The sequence below is a fragment of the Trachypithecus francoisi genome, unplaced genomic scaffold (genome assembly GCF_009764315.1).
Source record: "Trachypithecus francoisi isolate TF-2019V2 unplaced genomic scaffold, Tfra_2.0 Lachesis_group19, whole genome shotgun sequence".
Taxonomy (NCBI): Eukaryota; Metazoa; Chordata; class Mammalia; order Primates; family Cercopithecidae; genus Trachypithecus; species Trachypithecus francoisi.
This window is the reverse complement of record NW_022681464.1, coordinates 47,148,879-47,166,129: the sequence shown is the minus strand read 5'-3', so window position 1 is coordinate 47,166,129 and position 17,251 is coordinate 47,148,879. Positions and strand designations below refer to the sequence as shown.

At 42.0% G+C, this 17,251-nt stretch overlaps 1 protein-coding gene and 1 pseudogene across 2 annotated transcripts in view; one reads left to right on the top strand and one right to left on the bottom strand.

Annotated features, from left to right (window-relative positions):
• Window positions 1–4,112: 4,112 nt before the first annotated feature.
• The window catches only part of SEH1L (SEH1 like nucleoporin), a 39,093-nt gene continuing 25,954 nt past the window's right edge, over window positions 4,113–17,251 (bottom strand). The window contains exons 6-9 of one of the 2 annotated variants that reach the window (XM_033178413.1): window positions 10,262–10,402; window positions 8,964–9,121; window positions 7,449–7,599; window positions 4,113–4,789 (exon numbers count right to left, since the gene is read on the bottom strand). In XM_033178413.1, the coding sequence (XP_033034304.1) occupies window positions 4,594–4,789; window positions 7,449–7,599; window positions 8,964–9,121; window positions 10,262–10,402 (646 nt within the window). In that variant the 3' untranslated portion in view covers window positions 4,113–4,593. Of the gene's footprint in view, window positions 6,398–7,448; window positions 7,600–8,963; window positions 9,122–10,261; window positions 10,403–17,251 lie in introns of both variants that reach the window. The other variant, XM_033178414.1, reaches the window with a different exon arrangement.
• Window positions 11,260–11,829, top strand: LOC117064188 (annotated as a pseudogene).

Genomic DNA, 17,251 nt, shown 5'->3' with positions numbered 1-17,251 from the left:
CGCGCCCGCCTCCGGTTTACGTCTGTTCGCAGCACCAGGCAAGGGGAGGAGACTGAGCCGGCTTTTGATTGGACAGCAGGAAGAAATGGGGCGGGAAGAAGCCCAGTGATTGGTGGGGACCGCGCGTTCCTGGATTTGAAGCGAGGAAGCCGCGCGCCGTGCGCCTGCGGAGGAGGAGGAGGAGGAGAGGGAGCTCTGCGCCGGCTGGGACTCGGGGGGCTGCTGCCGTTGGCGCCGCCTTCAAGGTCTTGGCGAATTTGAAAATAATGCTTATTTATTCAGTTTGGGGCTCCAGGGCACCGCCAGTCACTCTATGCGCAAAGAAGTATTCCCTGCCAACAAATCCCCCCCGATAGGGTTCGTCCTTCCGTGGGCAGATGCAGACCTTCCTGTTGGTAGACCTGAAAGGCGTCAGGTTTCACCTTCAGTCAGTCAGTTCCTCGGGATCCAAGTTTCATGACAGTTCGCCACATCTAGTCGCCTCTTTGTGACACAGTAGGCTTTGTCTCGATTGGAAAAAAGTGAGGTGAGGCATAATTTGTCCTACTAAGTAGCTTCCTACTTTTGTCCATCCTTCTTAGGCCACAAATCCCATCACCGCCATCTGCTCGGCACAAGCCCTTAACTACTATACTGCTTCACTGAGACCATGCCTTTCACTCAAAATGTATCTCAGTCTTTTTCAGTAAGGTCCCTTATCTCAAAATTTATTCCATATAGTCACAGAGGGAAAAGTCCCTCTTTACCAAAGCTAACCCCTTAACTTCATTCAAGTTACTGAAAGATGCCCGGCGCACTTTGGAGGAGAGAATAGGGAAAACGCAAAGTTTAAAAGTCCCTAGACCTGAGGTTAGCTTGGTGGGGAAAGACGTCTGTTTACTTGACCGCTTTCTACCTCCTGCAAACATGGCTCAGCTGTCATTCTTGGATATCCTCACCACTGGTTTCCTTCTCTGCCTACAAAAATGCAGCACTTCTCTATCCAAACACATACACCACACATGCCACACACACCACTCACATCAAACACACCACACACAGCCACACACACCCACATACAACCACACACACGCATACACACCACATCCATACACAACATACACCCCCCCACACACATACACAAGACACACATCACCCACACACAAATACACCCACACACCACACACACCCCTTCCTTGATTCTGTTTCATCACCTAATGACCATTCTTGGCTCCTTCCCTTAATGGTCTCCACTTTTTTTCCATAGAAGAAGCCAGGCTTCCACTTTTTACACCTTATTTTGACGCATTTCATGGTGTCTAGCTGGGTCCTAAAAACTTTAACATTTATCAGGCATAGACTCCTAATGGTCAAACTCAGCGATTATCTCCACAGTTCTTTACACCTCTTCGTGGAACCCTGCAGCCTTGGTATTTGCAAAGAGTAATTACCTTTATTCTACCTTTGTCCACACTCAATGAGCAAAGATGAATGCAGAAAATCTCAAGATTTTCTGAATCCAAAAAAGTTAAGCCAAATGCTTAGCCCTAGAGCTGAAAGAGTATATTGGAGTGTAATGAGCCACATTTCTTTCTCAGAGTATCTTAACTTCTTTCTACAAAACGGTCACACATTGGAGGTGAACTGCTTAAACATGTCTACATGTTCCAGACTGTCACTCACACCAAATCCTTGTTAATAAATGTCCTTCCGGCCGGGCGCGGTGGCTCAAGCCTGTAATCCCAGCACTTTGGGAGGCCGAGACGGGCGGATCACGAGGTCAGGAGATTAAGACCATCCTGGCAAACACGGTGAAACCGTCTCTACTAAAAAATACAAAAAACTAGCCGGGCGAGGTGGCGGGCGCCTGTAGTCCCAGCTACTCGGGAGGCTGAGGCAGGAGAATGGTGAGAACCCGGGAGGCGGAGCTTGCAGTGAGCTGAGATCAGGCCACTGCACTCCAGCCTGGGCGACAGAGCGAGACTCAGTCTCAAAAAAAAAAAAAAAAAAAAAAAATGTCCTTCCTCCATAAATATCCTCAAGTCACCAAAGCACTCCGCACAACACTCAGCAACCTGATAGGACTCTGTTGATAGAGATCTCGGATTCAGAGTCTGGGCAGCAAGACAGCCTGGACTCTGACGCCAGGCTGCCTGGATCGGAATCCTGGCTCTACCTCCCTCTTCCAAACTGTGCAGCCTTGGGCAAGTAGCTTTAACCTGCTGGTATTCTTGTCTGTAAAAAGGGGATAAAGCATTTGCCTCAGAGGCTTGCTGAGAGAATTTAAAGCTACCCCTGTAGGGTATCTAGAAAAGTACTGGCTCATGGCAATACTCAGCAGACATCAGCTATTATCTTATACCTCAGTATCTCACCTCACAGGCCGACTGGAAAGGAGCAACAGAACTCCCACCGTGATTTCCAAACCTCTTCAGACACTGAGTAGAGCCCACAGAGGCCCCATGACCAGGGTGTCTCCCAGGGAATTAGAAGTGAGGCCTATCCAGTTTTAAGTTCAGACATCTCTCAGCTCCCCTTTTACCAACTGCTTAAAGTGGTATGCCTCAGCCACCAATACTCAAAACCTTCTCCCATGTAACCACAAGGTATGATTCCAGATTTATGTCCCACTAGTTCCCTAAATGAACCAGACTGTTACTTATATCCTGTTCTGTAAACATACCCCTACCCTCTTTTACCTATTGAAATCAGACATCCCTTCCAAATTCTGCCAGCTCAAATAACTTGTCTTTTATGCCTACTATACAATTTCTACCATTATTACAAAGCTGAAGCCATTACCTTTTGTAAATTCTAGAAATGCCTTCTCCCACGAGTGTAAGTTTGTGTGCACACTACCTTTCTATTTTTTTACATACAGTATCTTGCACATGGTAGATGCTCAGGATTCACTACATTAAATTGGAGAATGGTCTCAATTTCATTATCCCATTCTTACCCCAGGTACCTCTATGACTGAAAGCTCAAAGACATGCCTTCTCATTCTGAGTTAGATTCAGCATTAAGATTTCTGGTTTGATCCTCCATAAGGCTACAAGCCTAGCAAGTCAATTAACCAGAGGAAGACCTTTGAGAATTATCTGAAAGAGATATTTACATAGAAATGCTAACTTTAGAGACAAAACACTTTGATGATTAGACAATAAAACTCCCATGTTCCTTAAACTAAAATGAATAGGCTAGGTGAGGTGGCTCACGCCTATAATCCCAGCACTTTTAAGAGGCCAAGGTGGGATGACGGATTGAGCCTAGGAGTTTGAGACCAGCCTGGACAAAAACTGAGACCCCTCACTACGAAAAATTTAAAAAAAATAGCCAGACCATGGTGGTGTGCACCTGCGGTCCAAGCTACTCAAGAGACTGAGGTCAGGGGATCGCTTGGGTCTGGGAGTTCAAGCCTGCAGTGAGCCATGATCATGCCACTACACTCTAGCCTGGGCAACAGCATGAGACCCTGTCTTAAAAAATAAAAAAAAAAATAAAACGAATAGCTCTTAATCCTTTGCATATTAAGAAGTACTAGAGATATGACAGTATTCAAGGAAAGGCGTCTTTGAAAATTAGGATAGTTATAACAATTATGTCACCTATGTGATTACCTGATAAGACCCATGACATAATGTTCAGAACACCTCTCTCTCTCTAGCCCTGATAAGAGGTTAAACCCTTGACAATTCCTGACAGAACTGAAACAACAAGCATATTACTAGTTTTAACCATTTTACCACAATTTCTATCAAGTACATTCTCATCTTAAAATATTTTAGAAAATATTCTAATGTTGACTAACTAGGTTGAAAGTCAACATCTGTGCATTCTAAATGTTAGTCTACATACTGACTTTCTACCTTTTAAATAAATGTAGTATTTTTGCTCACATCTCCTAATTTTTGTTTGTTTGCGTTTTTTGTGAGATAGTGAAAGGAGAGTAAGCCTTAGCAACTATCTTAAATAAAATACATTCTGTTTTTGTAAGGCAAGAGATTTGTGTATTTTAAAATATATTTTATTACAGAACCTACTTGGATAATAATTACAAAAGCTTTAAACAGTAATTCCAAGTAGTGAAAGGCAATTTCCTTTAAAAAAAAAAAAAGACCAAAAACTCCACATTGGGTTTTGCTGCTTTATACACAGGAATGATTTATTTTACATACTAGTCGGTTGCAACATTAGCCTGTAAAATGAAATCCATTTTCTAAGATCTCAAAGACAGAATCAACTTCATAAGAATATGCTTTCACATTAGCCAGTCTGATAAAGCATACACAACTTAAGACTATGGTAACAGTTCAAAATAAAATTTACAAAACAGGCACTTTGAAGTCAGCTACTGTGTGTAACTTCACAGTTAACGTTACTTGGACATGTCTCATTTCATCAAAGGTTATCACCCAGTGAAGCAAACGTTCCTTTGATGGAGACGCACAAACAGATTTAGGTTCGAAACACCGTATTCCAGTTGTAATACATGCAAGACAGACCCTAAGTTAGAAAAATCTTCTGAAAGAAAGTGAAGAAAAACAAAAAGCAGCCAGAAATGAAAGCATTTACAAGCACTTGAATAAGGCCTTTCAATGTTAAATCAGTGTTTTAAACCCCTTCATTCTCAGGTAAGGGATTAAGAGGCCGAGAGAGATATCGTCTGCGAGGGTGAGGATACTGGAGGTTGGCAGTGTCAGCATCGCAAGAGGGCTCTACCAGAGGAGGAGGAGGAGGAGGAAGGAGCTGGGCATAACTGGACCATCTCGATCCAGCCCGTGGGGAATCCAGAGGGGGAAAGAAATACCTGAAACAATGAAGACAGGAACAAAACACCAAACAAAACAAAAACAGGAAAAAAAAAAAAAACACAAGAAAAAGAGAAAATAGTAAATACAAAGAGAACCAAAGAGGAGAAAACACATGCTAGAAAAAAAAAAAAAAAAGCTTTAGTATGTTCATGCCAAAACTAACAGAACATAATAGCACAAATCAAGACCCTTACTCAAATCAAGATTGCTTAAGCAAATATAGAAACTTGAAAGGAATACAATCTGTTAAACTTAAAATGTCAAAAAAAAATCAATATAAATGTTACAAAGAAAAACATTAATTTTATAAATTCAAAACATGTTCTAATCTCTCAGAAATATCTGATGCTATTCTGTACATTTACAAATCTAGTCAGTTTCTTCTCTCAAGCAATGGTTCACTCACAACAGCAGCAAGCACACATTTTTTTTAGTGCATACATGACACTGGGAACGCACACAGTATGGCTGGCTACTGCAACATGCGTTTGAAGAACTACAAACATTGAACACTTATTTTTCTGCAAAAGCCTTAGAATAGCTACCAAATTTTGATAAGTGAAAGGACTCACAGAATGACTGTGCCCTACTGTTATTCTTCTTCCATTTTGTAACTTACCAGTGATACTTACACATTTTAGCAAGCTTAAATATTTATACCTTTGTTATCAAGGTCAGAGCTTTACAGGATATGAACTAATTTAAACAGCCAACTCAATTAAGAAAATCTTGAGACATGGAATGCTGATATTAATGTACATGCACAATTTTAGTAAAATTTTAATGGCTTCTCTTAATAGTGTGTGTCCAAATTTCGATTTGAAGGAAACTAAGCCATGGAATAAATAACACCATAAAAATATACAAATGTATATAAGAAACATTTATCTCTTTAGTGACTATGAATTAAAAACTTATAAAAAAGTGTTTCCATCTTCCAAATTGTAAATGAAACAATCGCAAATGCTTAACCTGGCTACAGTCAAGTTCCTTTCCTTTCACTATCACTACTTTACTAATTCACTCCTTTACTAACATTCTTCAAATACTACAAGGAAATGACAGAGTTGTACTGAATATCATGTATAAAACAATTCTACAAAAAGTAAATCACTCAAAACAATCTTTATAAAAAATATTTATTCAATCTTCAAATTAAAATTATAAAAGTTCATCATTTTAAGCTGTTTTAAGAAAGCAAAAGAAATATGTCTATATTTTCCAAATGAAATAAAGTGATATTTCCCCTCCTCCCAACTACTTAGATAAGAATGGTAACAACCCTTTTAATCTTGAAACCCAAATTAGTTTCAGGAATATTTCAAAAAATTGTTTTGGTGACAACGTCTCAACAGAAAGCCTCTCCATTTATATTTCAAAAGTTTCAAATAGTGTCAATAAACTGACTAATACAAAAAAAATACACTGTATTTTTAAAGGCCTTTTGGATTGCGTTTAGTAGTAAGCAGGCTGCTGGTGTATCTTGGGAGAGGTCAAACGGCGCTGGGGAAGGGGGAAAGGAGCTCGCTTTCCATTCCAGTGTGCATGCAACAAGCAGCAAAACAGCAAAGTTACTCCAGTTAGCTTGTACTCAGCTGTGCTTTCTGTTAAAGGACATAATACAAATGGAAAAGGGAAATGCATCACAGATCTAACACAGATGGTTATTGGCACAATAAGAATACAGATCAAAAAACAGAAGCTATTTACAAAAGAAAATATGCAGTACAGGCAGTGACCAAGAACCAGCCTTAAAAAATCAACTCTAATATTATCTGTTTCATGAAATAATCTTTATAATCTGGTATCTTCCATGGTAACCTGAAATTGTTTTGATGCACATACTTAAAACCTCAAAATCAAAAGCAGGACTTCTTTATAAAAACATAACAATATAAAAATAGTTGAAATTTTAAATACAATTTTCTTCTTTTATTTAGGATAACAACAGGATAACCACAGGACAGTCCATTAGGCTGTGTTTTGACGTTTCCTGAATTCTATTCCAAATTATTCACAAAGACATATTAAAATAATTTTATCTTACAAATTCACATATTTAAAATTTGAACATGAAAACAAAAGGGTGACTCTTTAGATGACATCAAATATTCCTTATTATGATACACAAGAATGTAACATATGCTAAATATTCTAAAAATCAATCTCAGGTTTTATTATTTCCTCTTATTTCCATTAAACTTTAAACACAAAAGCCAAATAATTTAATGTACTCTCTTCTAAAAAGCCTTAATAAATGTATTTTATTTAAAATTTCAGTTTGACCTAATGCAAAGACCACACTACAAGCAGTAAAAAACACTAATGTTCATTTAGACTAAAACCCTCACTATTAAACCAGATAATCTGCCTCTCACTGTTGCAGAAGTGAAGCTGAATCTTAAACCTGTAACATTTCTACCCACAGACCACTAAAGCTTCAGAATATGATGTAATGGCCTCATAACCTACCTGCAAATACTATGGCCAAGTAGCCAAATACAGAGCTAACGAAATGAATCCTTAAATGCTAATATAATCACACGTGAACATTTCCACTCCATCATATAATCCAGGAAATCATCCACCTTAAGTACAGCTACCAGAATGATTTAAAACAAAGCGAATTTCTAGTTTTCCCATGAAACAGCCTACCTGCCAGCAGAAGATCCATTTAATGAATTCTGAAGACTTGGAATATTTGAACCTAGGGAAGGATTTGAGTTTCCCTGCTGAGAACTCCCATTGACTGGGCTCCCATTACCTTTCAAAATACCAGTACACTTCCAATTGTCCATATAATTAGCTGAAAGGAAAATAATCGAATACATTAACGTGATCAATACCAGTGCCTAAGGGCACAAGTCTGTCCCCATGTCCTTAAACTACAATTAAAGAAATGAGGGAGAGGCTAGGGGCTACCTTTCTTTCAGGATAAACATTAAAGACACTTTTTAAATGAAAGACACATTATCTTAGTATTAACAAATTTTTAGACGTTTTCAAAGTATCAATAACTTTAAAAATATAAAGCTTTCACCATCCATGTTACAGATATTAGCAGAGACAATTTTCTGAGCTACCGTATTATCACATTATGAAATTAATATTAAAATCTCCATTATAATATTAAAGTCTTCATTATAATGCATTTCACTTACATATATATATAAGGTCATGAAGTTGTCTTCTTAATTATGCAAGTATAAGTTATATGGGTACCTAATGTGTTCTGAAATGGATGTAGGTAACAAAACCTTTGAAGATTGAGTGGCTTATCTAAAATGGCCTTATTAGTTTGAATGCAAAATTGGTCTCTGAAGACAATGAGCCCAAGAAAATCAAGTTGAGCAGCCTGCTGGGGAGCGTGGCAAGGTGGTCCCGACTGAAGCCCAGAGGCAGAAAATGACAGCAAAGCCCTTGAAATCAAATTATACTGAAGAAAGGAAGGTCTGAGCTGGTTTTGCCAAAGCCCAAAATCGAACATGGGAGGCCCTCAAGCTTACCCAAACTGCACTTTGGGAAACAATAACTGCTAAAGGGTAAATAACCTAAGACAGCTATAATTTTAAATGCTAAGTATGGGACACCATTCATTATGGTGATGCACAAATCACAGAAATGTCTGCCCAACAGATAATCATCCAGAGAGAAGTGCAGAACCAGGCTACAGAGACCACAGTCAGTGTCAACTGTCCACACCTTCTCACTCACCCTGGCACTTGCAAAAAACTTACAATCAGGGCCCCAAGGCTCTTAACTTTTGCAAGCTGCACAGACAAAGCAGAGAAGATACTGAATTTTCTCCTATTGAGGACTGATTGTCTAAAGTAATTTATTTGATAAAATAAGAGCGACTATAGTCCTAGCCTGAGTTTGTAGAGCAGTCATGTAAGGCACATATATGACAACTGCTATCTTTTTATTGGAGATATTGCATATTCTGTTGTAATTACTTTAGTTTTAAAAGTTGCTCTGTTCCATATAACTTGAAAAACAATTCAGTGATTAACTGCTATGAACTAAACTGATGTTCGAAATAACATAAATATGACAGTAAAAGTAACCGTAAAAGACCATTTTTTAAAAATATTTCAGAGTTTACATTTTTAAGTAAAAACTCCAGAGCAGAAATATAAACCAACAATTACCCCTCCACTGAAATCTTACCTTTCCACAATCTTACACAGCCATCATCTCCGGAAGATGCTAGCACTGTTCCTGTTATATTCCAACTCACTCGCCAGACCTGAGAATTATGATTATCAAACTGAGCCACTATATGGATTTCAAACTTTGTTGGCCCACCAGAGGAAGTCAGTTCTTTCCTGTTAATAAAAAACATTTTCTGAGGCATTCTAAGCAAAGTTTTAAAATACACACATACACACACACACACACACATATATAAAATTCTAAATTAATACAAGTGGTCTCCCCACCACATCACTTTATAATAATGTACTCATCTCCATAAACCACACCCCCTGGCCCTTGAGCTGGGCCAATGTCATTTCCATTTAACTCGCCAAGACCTGGAGTGATCCCAGCACATAAACGGTATTCAGTGACTGTTTCATGGAACAAAGAAACAACAAAACAGGATGATTTTATTCTCCCACACAAGGCCGAGGAATAAAACAGATGACAATAATTAATTTAAAAAGGCAGGGCAAGGCCAGGCACGGTGGCTCACACCTGTAATCCCAGCACTTTGGGAGGCCAAGATGGACAGATCACTTGAGGCCAGGAGTTCAAGATCAGCCTGGCCAACATGGCGAAACCCAGTCCCTACTAAAAATACAAAATAAAAAATTAGCCAGGCGTGGTGGTGGGCACCTGTAGTCCCACCTACTCAGGAGGCTGAGGCACAAGAATTGCTTGAACCTGGCAGGTAGAGGTTGCAGTGAGCCAAGATCAAGTCACTGCCCTCCAGCCTGGGTGATGAAGCGATACCTTGCCTCAAAAAAAAAAAAAAAAAAGGCAGGGCAGCAAGTAGGAAGAATGAAAGAACAGAAAGAAAAGACTGAAATTCACAATTCAAAATTAAAGTTAAATATGTTATTCACAAGACTGTATCAATACTAATTTAGTTTTCCCTAAATAGACTGCCACTTGTCATTAAATATTTATAGAATATCAGTTATATTCAGAGAATTGTTAGTATTAGCCTAAATAAAGCACAATTAAGAGAATATAAATCTACTCCTTACTCAATTCCCCTTTCCAAAAAGACATATTTATATATAAAATGTTCATTAAATAGTCCATTCTTCAAAAATGACATTAATTTAAAAGTAACTGTAAAAGACCATTTTTAAAAAATATTTCAGAGTTTACATTTTTAAGTAAAACTTCCAGAGCAGAAATATAAACCAAATCATAGTTACCTCTACTCTCTCCTCCACAAACAAAGGTAATCAGGAGGCAAGAGTATTTTCAAATTCATAAATGCTTCGAAAACTCACCTCACAGGTTTTAATGTAAAAATTCTCACATCTTTGGTTGCTATTGCTAGAATATGGAAAGATCTTCCCAAGTTTGGAGCGAATGCAATATCATGAACAGGATCAGTGACTGTCATAAGAGTTTCAGCTTTTGCATATTTCCTAATGGAAAAAGAAACAATTTAAACATTTTAGAAATAAAATGTACCAAAATGCACACATCACTGCATCTCACCTTTTTCATACTGCTCACAGTCATGTCGTGCTCACCTCTGTAGTGGGCTCCATAGTGTCCCCCAAAAGAATATGTCCAAGTCCTGACCCCCAGAACCTGTGAATGTGACCTTATTCAAAAAAAGGTCTTTGAAAACGTAATTAAGGACCTCAGAATGACATCCTAGATTTAGGGTGGGTCCTAAATCCAATGTGCAGTAAGTATCCTTAAAAAAGAAGAGGAGAGACATGAAGACACAGAGGAGGCGACCACGTGAACACAGAGGCAGAGACTGGAGTTATGCTGCCACAAGGCAAAGAACTCCTGGAGCCAACAGGAGCCGGACTAGACCAGGAAGGATTCTAGAGGAAGCCCAGCCCCACGAACACCTTGATTTCAGACTTCCGGCCTCCAGAACTGCGGAAATACATTTCTGTGTTAAGACACCTAATGTGTGGTAATTTGTTATGGTAGCCCTAGGAAATTAATACAACCTCCCATGTTTCCTCCTTTGATAAAGTATATTGAGCTTGAAATAGTTTAATAAAAATTTAACTAGAATAAGGTCTTGGCTGGCCACAGTGGCTCACACCTGTAATCCCAGCATTTTGGGAGGCTGAAGTGGAAGAAATGCTTGAACCCAATAGTTCAAGACCAGCCTGGGCAACACAGCAAGACCCCATCTCTACAAAAAATACAAAAATAGCCGGGCATGGTGGTGCACACCTGTAGTCCCAGCTACTCAGGAGGCTGAGGTGGGAGGATGGCTTGAGCCCAGGAGGCAGAGATTGCAGAGAGCTGAGATTACACCACTGCACTCCAGCCTGGGCAACAGAGTGAGGCTCTATTGCAAAAAAAAAAAAAAAGGAACCCAAGATGGCTGCACTCTTGCTGAGACATGTGGGTTGTCATTACCTCCAAGCCCACTTTGGGTATCAGAAATGCTGTTCCCTTGGGGACCACGGCAAAAGAAGAGGTAAGAGCGGTTCTGGAATAAGAACACAGGTTCAAACCGTCCTGTGTCTCCCCACATCACTATCTACAGTTGGTCTCTTCCCATGGTGATGTCCATCTGCCGCCTGGCACTGGTATTGCTTTGAGCGCAGGGGTCTCTCTTTTTGGCATGTCGGCCCTGCTACTCCCTGGGAACTCTCAGTCTTATTTGGAACTCGTGAAGTCCCTGTGTCTGGGGCCAGCACTGATCCACACAGCTAAGTTTGCACTCGTCTTCCCTCTCACGTATCACACCTGGAATGGGATCCGACACTTGATGTGGGACCTAGGAAAAGGCCTCAAGATTCCCCACGTACACCAGTCTGGAGCGGTCGTCCTGGTTCTTACCGTGATGTCCTCCATGGGGCTGGCAGCCATGTGAAGAACGGAGGTTCCCAGTATCATCTTCCTACACATAACATTCACCCATCTTTCTGTTTGTCATTCCTATCTCCAGCCTGGGAAAAGTTCTCCTTATTTGTTTAGATCCTTTTGTACTTTCAGATCCCCGCTGAGCAGCAGACTACCTTGTAGATTATAATCGTGGAAAAGGGTCTAGTTTTCCTCGTTTCTAAAAATGGGGTGGCTGCAAAAACTCCCCTTTTTTGCCCACAGCTTGCCTATTCTCGGCCTAGAAGCAGTTATTCTCTCTCCATATTGGGCTCTAATTTGTGCTGAGGGTCAGCTTTTGGCTCCTTCTTCCTGAAACACTGGAAACAATGCCAGCTCTGTGGCTTCTGCCCTGAGGATGGGGGATGAGGCTTTGGGTGCCACTGCCTGTGGGCTGCTGGCTTAAAGGGCAATTCTGTTCTTTGGTGAGAGCCCAGGCCATTAAGACCTATGCAGTGTTATTGAAAGAAGAGAAGTGGGGGGAGGGGAATTAGTCTGTCCCAGCTAGAGGGAGATAAAGAGGGCTAGTCAGTTCTTGGAGCAGCTGCTTTTGAGGAGAAAATATATAGCTTTTGATACAAGAAGAAAATCCAGAAAATTATCACTGAACATATTAATGGTTATTTCTTTTTCTTGGATTTCCAGAACAGCCTCTTAATTTTATACTTTCTCATGAAAGTCATGTACCATTTTTTGAAACTGAATTAAAATACTCATTTAAAAAAAAAAAGAATAAGGTCTTGATTTATTACCCACTGACATCTTTCTTAGGAAAAGAGTAATGCATTGCCTAAGTATTTGAGTGTAAATAAAAAAGTAAAGCTGGTAACAGGAATTGAGGTTTTTTCAGTTTTCCGTTTTTTTTTTTGAGACAGAGTTTCGCTCTTGTGCTGGAGTGCAATGGTCCGATCTGGGCTCACTGAAACCTCCGCCTCCTGGGTTCAAGTGATTCTCCTGCCTCAGCCACCTGAGTAGCTGGGATTACACACGTGTGCACCACTACGCCCCGCTAATTTTGTATTTTTAGTAGAGACGAGGTTTCACCATGTTGATCAGGCTGGTCTCGAACTCCTGACCTCAGGTGATCCACCTGCCTCTGCCTCCCAAAGTGCTGGGATTACAGGTGTGAGCCACTGCGCTCAGCAGGAATTGAGTTAAGTGATAATAAAAGGAAACTATGCAAAGGCTATTTCATCTTTGCAATTCTATTTCTTCACATATAAACACAGAATAAGAGGATAATGAAGGCAGTGGTAGATCAGAGTTTTCTACTAGGTTCTTCTAAGATTGAATATCCTGGACAGAACTGCAGCACGTTACCCTGAGTGCAGGAGACCGGCTGGAGAGATCTCCCCATCCCACCTTTCTACTACCTTCTTCTAAAACAGTGGCGCTTCCAGCGTTTTGTGCTTGACCTTCTTTTCACCGCAACATTCTTCCTAAAACATCTACCAAGCTGGTACACACCTCAAGGTTCTCTCCTTGACCTTTCTCACCCATCCAATCACCCTAAGCAATCTCATCCACATCCTTGCTTCTATTGTGTGGTCTGCAGTAGCCTGGAAACTTCTGGGAAATTCAGAATCTCAGCCCCTTCCCGGGGCCTATACAATCAGAATATGCATTTTTTTTTCTTTTTTGAGACGGAGTCTCACTCTGTCGCCCACGCTGGAGTGCAGTGGCGTGATCTCAGCTCACTGCAAGCTCCACCTCCCGGGTCCACGCTATTCTCTTGCCTCAGCCTCTCGAGTAGCTGGGACTACAGGCGCCCGTCATCACGCCTGGCTAATTTTTTTTTTTTTTTTGTATTTTTTAGTAGAGACAGGGTTTCACTGTGTTAGCCAGGTCTCGATCTCCTGACCTCATGATCCACCTGCCTCGGCCTCCCAAAGTGCTGGGATTACAGGCGAGAGCCACTGCGTCCGGCCAGAATATGCATTTTAACAAGATCCCCAGATGATTCACACAGACACTGAAGTTTCTACACTCACGGTTTCAGTACCTATAAACCAGTAATTCCTAAATCTATCCCCTGCGATTCAGGACCTTCTACCAAAGGCCAGAAATAGGACAGAGGGAGCTAAGAGCACACGCTGCAGCCAGAACGTATTTGAATCCAGGCTGTAACTTGACCTTCAGCAAGAAATTCTCCATAAAGTGGGAGTAACACCAGGACTGTGGCAGAGAGATTCTAAGAGCCCCCATGACCCGCACCTCCTGGTGGTCACGGCCTCGTAAAGGCTCCTCTCCATGAGTGTGAGTGGGGCCCACGGTTTGTGTTCCACCCAGGGGAAGGAACGTGGCAAGGTGGTGGGACACTTGTGTGACTGCAAGGCACAAGCCTGTGACACCTGCCTTATGAGAAGACTCTCCCGCTTTCAGGCCTTGCAGAAGCAGCTGCCATGCTATGCTGTGAGGACACAAGGGAGGGTCTTGTGGCAGGAACACAAGTGCTGCCAACAACCAGGTGAGCGCCGAAGTGGAGTCTTTCCCAGTCTGGCCTGACTCTTGACCCACAGACACTGAAATACCGAATCTGTACTGTTTCGGCCACTGAGTGATAACGCTGTCGTGCAGCAACAGACAACTAATCTCAGCTATTCTACCCATCTGCCTTTACACATCCCAACCTGGATGTTCCACAAGCACCTCAAACGTATGTCTGAAATAAACCATGCTGACCACATTCACTCCCATCTCAACGAGTGGCACCACCATCAGCCAGGTCAGAAACCAAGACTCACGTGACCTACGGCTAGTGCCTCCTAGACAAGTCTCCCTGGTCCCTCTTCATCCCACGCCACAGTGCATGTCCACATTCCACACCACCGTGGGCTACTGCGTTCATCCCTGAGTCCCTGCTCCCCGTCCACACAGCTGCCAAAGGCATCTCCCTAAAAGGTAAATACAACCTTGTAACTCTACTGGACCCTGCGAAAGTCCAAATGCTGCCAGGATGGAGACCAGACTTGGCAAGCAGCACTCTCCAAAATCTGCCTGCCCTGCTGGCCTGCCCCTCCCCTGCCTTAGCCTCCCCAGCCACCACCTCACCAGGCCCAACCCCGTGCCCTTGTCTTTGTTCCTGCCTCCTCTCTGCCTGCTGAACACCCTCTGTCTTTCAAGACTAATGCTCAAACATCATCAGCTCCCACCTGACACTTCTTGCCCTGCCAGGCAGGTACGTGCTGCCATCTCTAGCAGGTTACCATCCTCGTCCATATCCTAGGTGCTGTGAGCTCCTTCAGCTCTTAATACAGTCCCTGCTGCTTATGAAATGTTGAAAAAGTTAGATTTTTTTTTCTTACCTGAGGCAAGCTAATATTGTAATTAATTAAGGTGGCCGGGCACGGTGGCTCATGCCTGTAATCCCAACACTCTGAGAGACAGAGGCAGGAGGATCACCTGAGGTCGGGAGTTCGAGACCAGTCTGACCAACATGGAGAAACCCCATCTCTACTAAAAATACAAAATTAGCTGGGTGTGGTGGCATGCGCCTGTGATCCCAACTACTCGGGAGGCTGAGGCAGGAGAATCGCTTGAACTGGGGAGGCGGAGGTTACGGTAAGCCAAGATCGTGCCATTGCACTGCAGCCTGGGCAACAAGAGCAAAACTTCTCCTCAAAAAAAATAAAAATAAAAACAATTAAGGTTATCTAAAGGTTCTCTTATCAGGAGGAGCCAAATAAGATCCTCAATGAGAGTGTATATGAAAGGAATGAACAAAAAAGACTTTGTTTCTGGCCCTGACTCTGGACCTTAGACTAGCCATTCACTCTGTTGGTCTCGGTTTCCTCATTTGTAAAATAGTGTTAATGAAAATGTGTCTCCCCTACTTACAAGGTGGTGGGTAGGATTCAAACTTCATAATACATATAAAAATGCCCTGTAACCTATAAAAACACATGGCACTTCTATCATCACTATCAATGCTAGATCTGCTTTAGTATTTTCACTCACAAATACAAATAAGTACATCAAACATCGGCTAATTTGGCAAATGTCTCCTGTCTACTAAATGGTGATACTACTTAGAAAAAGATAAACAGGCCGGGCGTGGTGGCTCACACCTGTAATCCCACACTTTGGAAGGCTGAGGTGGGCGGATCACAAGGTCACGAGATCGAGACCATCCTGGTCAACATGGTGAAACCCCATCTCTACTAAAAACACAAAAATTGGCCGGGCACGGTGGCTCAAGCCTGTAATCCCAGCACTTTGGGAGGCCGAGGTGGACGGATCACAAGGTCAGGAGATCCAGACCATCCTGGCTAACACGGTGAAACCCCGTCTCTACTAAAAAATACAAAAAACTAGCCGGGCGAGGTGGCGGGCGCCTGTAGTCCCAGCTACTCAGGAGGCTGAGGCAGGAGAATGGCGTGAACCCGGGAGGCGGAGCTTGCAGTGAGCTGAGATCTGGCCAGTGCACTCCAGCTTGGGTGACAGAGCGAGACTCCGTCTCAAAAAAAAAAAACACAAAAATTAGCTGGGCGTGGTGGCAGGAGCCTGTAGTCCCAGCTACTCAGGAGGTTGAGGCAGAGAATCACTTGAACTCGCGAGACAGAGGTTGCAGTGAGCCAAGATTGCGCCACTGCCCTCCAGCCTGGGTGAGAGTGAGATTCTGTCTCAAAAAAAAAAACAAAATTAGGTAATTTCTATTTGCCTGTATTTTCTTTCAGAACTAACTGCAAGTTATTTACCTTTTCACTCGAATCTTATTTATGAAATACATTTTCTTTTCTTATGTTTTAGGATTTTCTTTTTGACACTGCTGGAGTGAAGTTGTACAGTTTTGACCTACCTCAGCCTTGACCTCCCAGGCTCAGGTGATCCTCCCACCTCAGCCTCCCAAGTAGCTGGAACTACAGGCGTGTGCCACCATCCCCACAGCTAATTTTTGTACTTTTTGTAGCAAAAGGGTTTCACGATGTTGTCCAGGCTGGTCTTGAATTCCTAGACTCAAGTGACCCAGCCACCTCGGCCTCCCAAAGTAAGTGCTGTGACTGCAGGCATGAGTCACCTCCCCTGGCCAATGATACACCTTTTTACGTTTCGGGCTTATGTCTACATATTCATTCTGCTCAGCTGAGGTTGAAATTTACTTAACAAGCCCAACACTTCATGAAGCCTCTATAAAATGTGCCATTAATAGGGCTCATAGCTTTCACAGCTTAAAAAACCATGAAAATCTCTAAGACCATTTCCCACCATGGCAGCACGTTCTACTGGACGGCACTGTTGAAGACCAAGCCTCTCTGCAGACATCAAAAATCTAGGAAGGCAGAAGGTATAAGATCTCCTTGGCAACTCAGATGGTAACATTTGGAATTGCAGAGTCCACGGGAGTAACACTAGTTCCTTCTCTAATGCTGGCCCTGCCTAAGATCTGACTATTAGACCCAAGAATTTTGTCTAGT